Source organism: Salmo salar, chromosome ssa11 (genome assembly GCF_905237065.1).
Source record: "Salmo salar chromosome ssa11, Ssal_v3.1, whole genome shotgun sequence".
Taxonomy (NCBI): Eukaryota; Metazoa; Chordata; class Actinopteri; order Salmoniformes; family Salmonidae; genus Salmo; species Salmo salar.
Window position 1 is genome coordinate 35467736 of NC_059452.1, and position 13105 is coordinate 35480840.

Genomic DNA, 13105 nt, shown 5'->3' on the forward strand with positions numbered 1-13105 from the left:
GTCTGGGTCGTCAAAATAAATTGAGAACCACATTAGCTACAAGGCTTTCAGGAAACTGGCAACTGAATGATAAGCACACAGCTGTCTGTTGACCTTTAGGCCAAGACTCCACTTTGACAACTTTGACTTAGCTTGTGAGCTGTTCTTGAAAGAAAAGCCTTTCTGCCACAGATTTCTTCTGCAGTGTGGTAGATAAACTCATTCAGATGACTCGGTCAAGGCTTGCCCGCACACAAACACATGTACACACACACACACACACACACACACGCGCACGCGCACGCGCACGCGCACGCGCACGCGCACGCGCACACACACACACACACACACACACACACACACACACACACACACACACACACACACACACACACACACACACAAACATACCCAAGCATGCAAGCTCTCTCTCTCACACACACACACACACACACACACACACACACACACACACACACACACACACACACACACACACAAACATACCCAAGCATGCAAGCTCTCTCTCAACACACACACACACACACACACACACACACACACACACACACACACACACACACACACACACACACACACACACACAAACATACCCAAGCATGCAAGCTCTCTCTCTCTCACACACTCACACACACACACACACACACACACACACACACACACACACACACACACACACACACACACACACACACACACACACACACACACACATTCACATTCGCTTTCAGGAACTGAACCAGTCAGTGGTTGTCATTGTTCCTGTAATGAATGACAGTAGTCGTTTCAGCTGACAACCCCCAGGCTTGTAGAACACGGAGTGTTTCCTGAGGGGAAACCTTGTAAAATCACAGTTCAGCCCTGTACTGCATAAATACTACAGCCACAGTGTCACAGTTCAGCCCTGTACTACATTAATACTACAGCCACAGTGTCACAGTTCAGCCCTGTACTGCATAAAGACTACAGCCACAGTGTCACAGTTCAGCCCTGTACTACATTAATACTACAGCCACAGTGTCACAGTTCAGCCCTGTACTGCATAAAGACTGTACTGCTGTACTGCTAACTCCTGCACCCAAGAAAAGGACACAAGCTGGTCTGAATCAGTGGTTGCCTTCCAAATGTCACCCTATTCCCTATTTAGTGCTCTACATTTGACCAGGGCCCAATAGGGTCTGGTTAAAAGCAGTGCATCCTATATAGGGAATAGGTTGCCATTTGGGATGCACACAGTCTCTGTACAAATTGTACAAATTCAACTGGGAGATTATCAGGTGTTATCGATGGCAGATAGTTTTGTGAACTCTGATCAGTTCAGTAACACTGGCCATGAAGAGCTACGGTTGTGCAGGCTTTTGTTCCAGCCATGCATTAACACACCTGATTCAACAAATCAAGACATTGATTTGGAGGCCAGTTCTGCCATATCTCTCTGGTTAGTGTCAAATCACTGAATCAGGAGGAGCCTGTCTGTCTGTCCTTCCATCTGTCTTATCTGTTATTAGCCAGTGCTGTGGCGTTGTGCCTGTGCCTTGTAAGACACATTAGCGCCGTTATATTTAGCCACCTGATGACAGTGTGGCATGCTGCTTTCTGTCCTCGCTAATTTGTGTGACATCACTCGTCATTCGCAGTGTTAGGGTGAAACCAGTCTACTTTTAGGAAAACGAAACACCAAGTTCAAGGTTTATTTCCCTGTAGTCGTTTCAGATAATGTTAGTGCTCTGAAGTGAAACCCAAAAAATGGTCTGTGAGGATGAGGGTGAGGAGAGTGCACTTCTCTGATAAAAGAGCATTTCACTGCTGGTTGATGTTCAGACTTTCAGCTACAGTACAGTCCTACACTGTTGCAGTTAGCAAGTGGAGGTTCTTCTGTAGCACTTGTTATAGTGAGACCTGGATTCAAATAATATTTGAAATCATTCCAAATACTTTAGCTGTTCTTTATTGAGCTTGCCTGGTGCGATGGAACCAATTGAAAAGTCCCAAAAGTGCAAACCTCTCCCACCAGGCTTTCACTAAAAGTATTACTGTTTCAAATAGCATTTGAACCCAGGTCTGCAGTAGACTACTCCATCCAGAAATAGGATGTCTGAGAAGCAAGGCTACACGCCAGACAGTACCTCTTAGAAAAAAAGGTGCTATCTAGAATCTTAAAGGGTTCTTCGGCTGTCCCATAGGAGAACCCATTGAAGAACCCTTTTTGTTCCAGGTAGAACCGTTTTGGGTTCCATGTAGAACCCTTTCTACAGAGGGTTCTACATGGAAGCCAAAAGGGTTCTACCTAGAACCAAAAAGGGCTATACCTAGAAAAAATGGTTCTCCTATGGGGACAGCCGAAGAACCCTTTTTTCTAAGTGTAACAATGTAGTCATTTCCTTCCCATTGTGTGGTAAGGAGTAAAGGCTATCACAATTTCCTCAGTCATGTAGATGTACAGAGAAAGGCATCTTGTGGCCTGTGTCGTCCAGCAGCTAGAGCCTCTGACCCCGGTACACATACTGTTTGTCAGAGTCGGCATGGGTTAGAATCTTAAGACAAAATACATTCTACACTTCTAGGATACCCAGCATCACCACGCATGTTATGCGGCGTACATTGTGGCGTACATAGTATTTGTTTGTATTTGACTGTGTAAGGTACAGTGCAGTGGAGGCTGCTGAGTGGAGGACTGCTCAAAATAATATCTGGGATGGAGTGAACGGAATGGTATCCAAAACGTGTGTTTGATGCCATTCCATTTGCTCCGTTCCAACCATTATTTTGAGCCGTCCTCCCCTCAGCAGCCTCCACTGGTACCGACTGCTTTATGTGTATGATGTTAACTTCAGTACCCTGTCCCATGGCTTAACTTACCCTGTCCCATGGCTTAACCTACCCTGTCCCATGACTTAACCTACCCTGCCCCATGACTTAACCTACCCTGTCCCATGGCTTAACTTACCCTGTCCCATGGCTTAATCTACCCTGTCCCATGGCTTAACTTACCCTGTCCCATGACTTAACCTACCCTGTCCCATGGCTTAACTTACCCTGTCCCATGACTTAACTTACCCTGTCCCTTGACTTAACTTACCCTGTCCCATGACTTAACCTACCCTGTCCCATGACTTAACTTACCCTGTCCCATGGCTTAACTTACCCTGTCCCATGACTTAACTTACCCTGTCCCATGGCTTAACTTACCCTGTCCCATGGTTTAACTTACCCTATCCCATGACTTAACCTACCCTGCCCCATGACTTAACCTACCCTGTCCCATGGCTTAACTTACCCTGTCCCATGGCTTAACTTACCCTGTCCCATGACTTAACTTACCCTGTCCCATGGCTTAACTTACCCTGTCCCATGGCTTAACTTACCCTGTCCCATGGCTTAACTTACCCTGTCCAATGACTTAACCTACCCTGTCCCATGGCTTAACCTACCCTGTCCCATGACTTAACTTACCCTGTCCCTTGACTTAACTTACCCTGTTCCATGACTTAACCTACCCTGTCCCATGACTTAACTTACCCTGTCCCATGGCTTAACCTACCCTGTCCCATGGCTTAACCTACCCTGTCCCATGGCTTAACCTACCCTGTCCCATGACTTAACCTACCCTGCCCCATGACTTAACCTACCCTGTCCCATGACTTAACCTACCCTGTCCCATGGCTTAACTTACCCTGTCCCATGGCTTAACCTACCCTGTCCCATGGCTTAACTTAACCTGTCCCATGGCTTAACCTACCCTGTCCCATGGCTTAACTTACCCTGTCCCATGACTTAACTTACCCTGTCCCTTGACTTAACCTACCCTGTCCCATGACTTAACCTACCCTGTCCCATGGCTTAACTTACCCTGTCCCATGACTTAACCTACCCTGTCCCATGGCTTAACTTACCCTGTCCCATGGTTTAACCCACCCTGTCCTATGGCTTAACTCACCCTGTCCCATGGCTTAACTCACCCTGTCCTATGGCTTAACTTACCCTGTCCCATGACTTAACCTAGCCTGTCCCATGGCTTAACTTACCCTGTCCCATGGCTTAACCCACCCTGTCCCATGGCTTAACATACCCTGTCCTATGGCTTAACTTACCCCATACCCAGAGTCATTTGTGCAAAGAGACCAGTTTTTTTGGACAAGCTATGTTTTCAAAACTAATGTTTACATGAATTCTGATTATATCCAGAAATACAGTATGTGTATATATCTTTGTTAGGAAGAATGCTATATTTCCGTTGATGGAGTGATGCTGAATGTAAAAAAATGTTTTACTTACCCCACTCTCCCTTAAATGTCTGTGTCCTTTCCATAAAACCTCCATTACACTGTTCTTATCAATAAAACCCATGTTACATCGAAGTTCCATCATCTGCTGTTCTAGGTGCTGTGTTCCACCTCCAGAGGTCAGGGGTCAGGTATATAGTGTCCTAGGTAGAAGTTGTCCTCAGGCTACAGTACTTACCCTCCTCATACCTATATCAGTGTCCGGTCTTCACAAAAAGGAGAGATGTAGAGAGAGTGTGGGAAGGTTTTTCCAGCTCTGTTGCCTCTCAACCTAAAATTATTTGACATGGTAGTACATTCACATGCTCCAACACACATCACCTCTATTGGATAGTGGCAAACGTAGAATTATTGGTTAGTGGCAAACGTAGACGTTGTCCTTTCCTCAGCCTACTAACCCTCCCTCCTTGCATGGCTAAGTTACAATTAGACATAAATTGAAGTTAGGATTCACCCCTTAGTGTCTTAGCAGAACAGAGTCAGAGGGATATTTCTGCAGTGATGCATACTGGTGTGTCTTGTCCTTTAGCAGTGCCTGGGTTTTTAAGCTCTCTGACCGGTCTTCAAGGAAATCAAATTTATGGACGTCTCACTGACTGGTGGTCTTCAGGGAGCTCAAAGTTCTGGGCTTCTCTCTGACTGGTCTTCAAGGAGCTCAGAGTTCTGGGCTTCTCTGACTAGTTTTCAGGGAGCTCAATGTTCTAGACTTCTCTCTGACTGGTCTTCACGGAGCTCAGAGTTCTGGGCTTCTCTGACTGGTTTTCAGGGAGCTCAATGTTCTAGACTTCTCTCTGACTGGTCTTCACGGAGCTCAGAGTTCTGGGCTTCTCTCTAACTGGTCTTCAGGGAGCTCAACGTTCTAGACTTCTCTCTGACTGGTCTTCAGGGAGCTCAAAGTTCTGGGCTTCTCTCTGACCTTCGTGGCTCAGCTGTTAGCCTACCTTTTAAGGAATTAGCCTACTGTACTGTACTGAATTTTAATCTTCTTATCACTGCCAAAGGAATGTTCTCTCTGCTTGAGAACTTAACTCCTTAGATTGACACCCAAGCTAACACATTTTGATTCCCACAACGTTATGGGGAAGTTGTTTTTCAAATAACCAAAGGAGAACTTTTAGGCAATGTTATGGGAACGTTCAGTGTTAGCTGGGACAGTCCTTCAAAACAAATGAGCCTGCCTGGTAGTGTCCCTGTCTGTTTGTGCTTTATTCCTCTGAGTGTGTTGTCATTCCCTGATTGATGACGTTTAATATGGGACCTATTTAGTACGTTGTCATGCCAAAGGTGTGCTGTATGACTTGACGATGATTAAAGAGTTGGCTGCATCATGTACAGTAGGAGACCACGCTAAAACCAAATGGTGAAACAGTTTCCTCTGGGGTTTGTAATCGGCTATCTATATTATTGTGTTTGTGCTTCCATAGCATGTATCTGCTACCAACCAACACATCTTTCTTTATAGAGTGATATATGGCACCACTTGAGCATGTTTTATGTAAATGGTTTCAGTTAAACACAGCCCATTAAGAATGACCATCTCTCGATCCAATTTGTGAACCATCAGACAAGGTACATGTAGATCACAGGAGGTTGGTGGCACCTTAATTTGGGAGGACGGGCTTGAGGTAATGGCTGGAGTAGAATGAGTGGAATGGTATCAACTACTATGTGTTTGATGCGGGTTCCATTTGCTCCGTTCCAGCCATTATTATGAGCCGTCCTCCCCTCAGCAGCCTCTTGTGATGTAGATTCAGACTGATACACTCTGACCTGCTGCAGGGGGGAGTAAGCAAGAGAAGTTGTGATTGCCTCTGCAGATGTCATCTCTCTGAAGGGCCCACACTGTTGAAATGAATGAGGGAGATAATGAAGGGAAAGGAGGGAGGGAATGATACAAGGTAAAAAGAGAGAAAGAGGGAGTGAAGAGGAGAGGTAGTGGATACAATGAATGAAGAGGCAGAGAGAGGGATGGATAGTGAAGAGGGTAAAGGAGAGAGAGGGAGAAAGATATAAAGAGAAGAGGAGAGGTAAAGGAGAAATGAAATGGAGAAAGAGCCAGAGAGAGAGAGAGATGAAACCTAATAGCCTGGTGATTATTACCTCTCTCTCTTCCAGACCTCTGAGCGTCACCAGAGTGCCACTGTGCTGTTCAATTCCATGAGGAGTTTACCAGTGTCATCATTACACACACACTGCCATTTCTCCCCCAGTATCCCTGATCTAATTTCTTTCTCACACACTATTCAATCTAATGACTGTTACTGCATGATAAATGTCTCTGTCTGTGTCAGTGAGAGCACATCAACAACAAGAAAAGTGATGATACTAAATCTCTCTCTTTCCTCTCGCTTACCCTCCCTACCCCTACCTCCATCCCCTCTCTCTCCTTCCATCCCCTCCCTCTCTCTCTCTCCATTCCCTCTCTCTCTTTCCCCCCACCTCTCTCATCTCCTCTACCCCCCCTCTCTCTCTCTCTCTCTCTCTCTCTCTCTCTCTCTCTCTCTCTCTCTCTCTCTCTCTCTCTCCCCACCTCTTTCTCTCATCCCCTCTCCCTCTCTCTCCCTCTCTCTCTTTCCCCACCTATCTTTCTCTCTCTCTCTCCATCCCCTCTCCCTCTTTTATCTCTCTTTCTCTCCCCCTCCAACCTCTCCCTCTCTCTCTCTCTCTCTCTCTCTCTCTCCCCACCGCTCTCTCTCCCTCCCCTCCATCTCTATAGCTGTTGAGTGAGAAGATAAGTGGTGCTGAAGGGACAAAGCTGGATGAAGACTTCATGGAGATGGAGAGGGTAAGGATGACCGAGATGGCGCTATTAGCAACCCAAAACATCCTTGGAGAATACACAATGGCTGGCTCTGGGTTGTAGTGTCCCTAGGTACAGATCTAGGATCAGCTTCCCCTCTACCTATCCTAAACTTAACCATTAGTAGGGAAAATGCTAAACTGAACTCTACTCCCAATGGTTGCGTCCCAAATAGCAACCTATTCCCTATGTTGACCTGTTGACTACTGTTGACCTGAGCACTATGGGCCTTTTTTCAAAAGTAATGCACTTAATAGGAAATAGGGTGCCATTTGTGACTGAGACAATAACTACCAGACCTCAGGATGGATGCACTACTGCTCTTTTACTGTCCACGATGGTGTTCTTCTGTGGTCCTGGGAACTCACAGGGGTGCAGGCCTTTGTTCAAGCCCAGTACTGGGCACAGACTTCAGTTCAACGTCTAGTGTTGATTTACATTTGGTTGAGTTGTCAGCTACGTGAAATCAACGTAAAATATATATATATATATATACAGTTGATGTTGGAAGTTCACATACACTTAGGTTGGAGTCATTAAAACTCGTTTTTCAACCACTCCACCAATTTCTTGTAAACAAACTATAGTTTTGCAAGTCGGTTAGGACATCTACTTTGTGCATGACACAAGTCATTTTTCCAACAATTATTTACAGACAGATTATTTCACTTATAATTGTAATAAACTGGGTTTGGAGACGTAGTGGAGTCAGGCGCAGGACACAGGTTTGAGTGTAAACAGTCTAGTTTACTCAAAAAAAACACCAGCAAAATCTCCAACAGGAAACAACAGTGTGAGGAGAAACACCTCCAACAACCACTGACAACGAACAATCACAGACAAAACAGAAAGGTAAGCCAGAGGGTTAAATAAGGAACATAATAAGGGAATTGAAACCAGGTGCGTGTAATCAAGACCAAACAAAACGAAAAGGGAAACATGGATCAGTGGTGACTAGAAAGCCGGTGACGTCGACCGCCGAACGTCGCCCGAACAAGGAGAGGGGCCGACTTCGGCGGCAGTCGTGACAATAATTCACTGTATCACAATTCCAGTGGGTCAGAAGTTTACATACACTAAGTTGACTGTGCCTTTAAACAGCTTGGAAAATTCCAGAAAATGATGTCATGGCTTTAGAAGCTTCTGATAGGCTAATTGACATCATTTGAGTCAATTGGAGGTGTACCTGTGGATGTATTTCAAGGACTACCTTCAAAGTCAGTGCCTCTTTGCTTGACATCATGGGAAAATCTAAATAAATCAGCAAAGACCGCAGAAAAAAAATTGTAGACCCCCACAAGTCTGGTTCATCCTTGGGAGCAATTTCCAAACGCCTGAAGGTACCACGTTCATCTGTACAAACAATAGCACGCAAGTATAAACATCATGGGACCATGTAGCTGTCATACTGTTCAGGAAGGAGACACGTTCTGTCTCCTAGAGATGAACGTACTTTGTTGCGAAAAGTGCAAATCAATCCCAGAGCAACAGCAAAGGACCTTGTGAAGATGCTGGAGGAAACAGGTACAAAAGTATCTATATCCACAGTAGAACGAGTCCTATATCGACATAACCTGAAAGGCCGCTCAGAAAGGAAGACGCCACTGCTCCAAAACCGCCATAAAAAAGCCAGACTACGGTTTGCAACTGCACATGGGGACAAAGATCGTACTTTTTGGAGAAATGTCCTCTGGTCTGATAAAACAAAAATATAACTTTTTGACAATAATGACCATCGTTATGTTTGGAGGAAAAAGGGGGAGGCTTGCAAGACATTAGAACACCATCCCAACCGTGAAGCACGGGGGTGGCAGCATCATGTTGTGGGGGTGCTTTGCTGCAGGAGGGACTGGTGCACTTCACAAACTAGATGGCATCATGAGGAAGGAAAGTTATGTGGATATATTGAAGCAACATCTCAAGACATCAGTCAGGAAGTTAAAGCTTGGTCACAAATGGGTCTTCCAAATGGACAATGACCCCAAGCATACTCCCAAAGTTGTGGCAAAATGGCTTAAGGACAGCAAAGTCAAGGTATTGGAGTGGCCATCACAAAACCCTGACCTCAATCCCATAGAACATTTGTGGGCAGAACTGAAAAAGAGTGTGCGATCAAGGAGACCTACAAACCTGACTCAGTTACACCATCTCTGTCAGGAGGAATGGGCCAAAATTTACCCAACTTATTGTGGTAAGCTTGTGGAAGGCTACCCGAAACGTTTGACCCAAGTTAAGCAATTTAAAGGCAATGCTACCAAATACTAATTGAGTGTATGTAAACTTCTGACCCACTGGGAATGTGATGAAAGAAATAAAATCTGAAATAAATAATTGTCTCTACTATTATTCTGACATTTCACATTGTTAAAATAAAGTGGTGATCCTAACTGACCTAAGACAGGGATTTTTTACTTGGATTAAATGTCAGGAATTGTGAAAAACTAAGTTTAAATGTATTTGGCTAAGGTGTATGTAAATTTCCGACTTCAACTGTATATTCACCATGTCATTGGATTTGGGATAAATGTTGGGTGAAAAAAAGGCGAAATCCCCTTACGTTGATGATTTGGGGTAAAAGGACGTGGAAACAACGTTGATTCAACCAGTAATTGCCGAGTGGAAACACACCTGAATCAACCTATCATTGAGTGTTTAAGTGGTTGAGTCAGGTTCCTGCCGGGGGTGCAGGCTTTTGTTCCAGCTCAATACAAATACCTGATTCAACTTCTCAACTCACCATCAAGTGTTTGAGTTTTTGGATCGGCTGTGTTGGTACTGGGCTGAAACACAGACCTACAATGGGCTGGAAGGGTCTCCAGTAGAGGTCGACCTCTAGTCTCCAGGACCAAGGTGGAAGAACAGTTATCTTCTAGTAACCAATAAGTGCTGAAATAAAGACCATCTCTATTGAGCTAACATGATCGTCTTGTTTCTAGAAAATCGATGTCACCAACAAATCAGTGTTGGACCTCTTGACCAAAACAACAGAATACCTACAACCTAACCCAGGTGAGACAACACTTTACAGAATATTGACTAATGTTCAAAGTTGGTGAAGATGATATCTTTGAAGTTGGTGAAATAATGCAGAAGTTATAGAACTTTGCCTTGTAGGTGAATAGTTAGGATGGATGGAAGGATGGATGGATGGATGGATGGATAGAAGGGGTGGATGATGGAAGGAAGGAAGGAAGGAAGGAAGGAAGGAAGGAAGGAAGGAAGGAAGGAAGGAAGGAAGGAAGGAAGGAAGGAAGGAAGGAAGGATGGATGGATGGATGGATGGATGGATGGATGGATGGATGGATAGAAGGGGTGGATGGATGGAAGGGATAGATGGAAGGGGTAGATGGATGGATGGATGGATGGATGGATGGATGGATGGATGGATGGATGGATGGAAGGGGTGGATGGATGGATGGATGGATGGATGGATGGATGGATGGATGGATGGATGGATGGAAGGGGTGGGTGGATGGATGGATGGAAGGGGTGGGTGGATGGATGGATGGATGGAAGGAGTAGATGAATGGAAGGGGTGGATGATGGAGGGAGGGATGAATGGATGGATGGATGGATGAAGGGATGGATGGATGGAAGGGATGGATGGATGGAGGATGTAAGGGGTGGATGGATGGATGAATGGATGGATGAAATCAAGTCAGCAGTGTGATGCAGGGTGGTATGCTGCTGGTGACAAACAAAACAAACACAAAACAAAGTGATCACTGTTTTGTTGTAGCTTCTAGAGCCAAGTTGGGGATGTTAAACACAGTGTCGAAGATGAGAGGACAGGTGAAGACCACAGGATACCCACAGACCGAGGGCCTACTAGGGGATTGTATGATGCGCTATGGACATGATCTGGGAGATCAGTCCTCCTTCGGTATGAATCACACACACGCACATTCAGCACACATACGTGTATACACACACACACACACACACGCTGTGCTATGTGAGGGCTGTGAGGAGCACGAGAGGAAGCCTTTGAAAAGCTTTTCATCCTAACCTGACTGTGCACACGCCCACCAACCCACACACACACACACACACACACACACACACACACACACACACACACACACACACACACACACACACTGTGTGCAGCCAGCTAGTATGTACTGTGTTTCCGCCTGTGAAAACCTGTGGCTTTGTTGAGCTGCTTCCCGTCTCAACTCTGACACCTGGTGGGTACAAAACGTACTTACTCTGAACATGGGTTTTGATAATATCATTAGTATAGGCCCAGTTTCCCGGACACAAATTAAGGGTAGTTCTAGACTAAAGCCCATGTTCCCATCTTAGTGAAAGATTAAGGCCAGGAATGGAAGGTGTGCTATAGAGCAAATCACTTGACAGCCGACAATGCACCTTTTAAAGCAATTTGGAGATCACATTCATGATAAATGCTGCGAATGTTGGTTCAAGCATGAATAACCTTCAACCGTGTGCTGCTCTATGAATGAATCCCAGCCTAGACTTCATCTGTGTCTTGAAAACCAGACCTTAATATTCAATATAAACTTGAAACAGGCGTTACATTATCAAGTTATCAACTATCTAGAAACCAAATCATTATTTCTCAGTGATCTCGATTTTAACTTTGCAATTCCATTGAGTAATGCACACTGATATGGAATTCTATATAGAATTGCTAGCTAGTTAATTCATTTTTCCTGCATCACCTTCTTGCTGTAAGTTGTTAGTGACACATGAATTCAGTGAAAGTGACCCATGCGGGAATCAAACCCTCAACCCTGGTGTTTTGCTAGCACCTTACTCTCAAACCCACACACCATCAGAAACACCATGTTTCTGTTTCACATGTTTCGCTTGTATCTGACAGCAGGGTCGTATTATGTAAGTCGCTCTGGATAAGAGCGTCTGCTAAATGACTAAAATGTAAAATGTAAAAAAAAATGTTAAACCGTAGAAAAAGGTTTTGCAACAGAAAATGAAAGTGTTTCTTATTGGACAAGTTCGGGTAAGTCCCTCCCAGTTTTGGCCTGTTTCCTTCTGTTTGGTACCTTGTGAATACGACCCAGGCATTTTTGTCTGCAGGCGGTGCGTTGGTGGACATCGGTGAGGCCATGAGAAAGATGGCCGACGTGAAAGACTCTCTGGACATCAGTGTCAAACAAAACTTTATTGACCCACTGCAGAACTTACAGGACAAAGACCTCAAGGAGATCACGGTCAGTGGTATAATACATCTCAGTTTCCGTTAGCTTTCAGAACTCCATGTGTGCATCACAAATGGCACCCTGTTCCCTTTATAGTGAGCTACTTTTGACCAGGACCCATATGGGATGTGCATAAAAGTTGTATACTTGCAATTGTATTCACAAAGGTGATTTCACAATATGTTTAATTTGTATTAGTTATTTTAAATGTTTCATAAAGGTTTTGAGGAGGGCCGTTGTCAATTCCTCCTGGGAAGAGCCTCTGTACTGCCCCATATTGCCCCTTGTCAATCATCTCTCCTGATTGTTTTGTGTGCAGCATCACCTGAAGAAGCTGGAGGGGAGGCGGTTGGACTTTGACTATAAGAAGAAGCGTCAGGGGAAGGTGCCTGACGAGGAGATCCGTCAGGCGGTTGAGAAGTTTGAGGAGAGCAAAGAGCTGGCTGAGAGGAGCATGTTCAACTTCCTGGAGAACGATGTGAGTGAATAGTAGAGGCATACGCTACCTGTTGTAACGGTTCTCTCTCTCTCTTTCTCTCTCTCTTTCTCTCTCTCTTTCTCTCTCTCTTTCTCTCTCTCTGAAAAAGAGTGCCACCATGTGGTGGTCTGCAATAGAGGTGCCAGTTTCCATTATAGGTGCAACTGTCCAAGCGCCCCGGTTAGAGGATGGAGATGACCAGTAAGAGGCAGGGATACAATTCACACTTTATTTTCATACACACACACACACACACACACACACACACACACACACACACACACACACACACACACACACACACACACACACACACACACACACACACACACACACACACACACACACACACACAGCA

The 13105-nt window shown here is 45.0% G+C and overlaps 1 protein-coding gene across 3 annotated transcripts in view; it reads left to right on the forward strand.

Annotated features, from left to right (window-relative positions):
• The window catches only part of LOC106562713 (endophilin-A3), a 37493-nt gene that overhangs the window by 17778 nt on the left and 6610 nt on the right, over positions 1-13105 (forward strand). For all 3 annotated transcript variants that reach the window (XM_014127702.2, XM_014127701.2, XM_014127703.2), the window contains exons 2-6: positions 7000-7068; positions 10020-10092; positions 10823-10966; positions 12148-12281; positions 12589-12747. In XM_014127702.2, coding sequence (XP_013983177.1) covers positions 7000-7068; positions 10020-10092; positions 10823-10966; positions 12148-12281; positions 12589-12747 — 579 coding nt within the window. The remainder of the gene's footprint in view (positions 1-6999; positions 7069-10019; positions 10093-10822; positions 10967-12147; positions 12282-12588; positions 12748-13105) is intronic.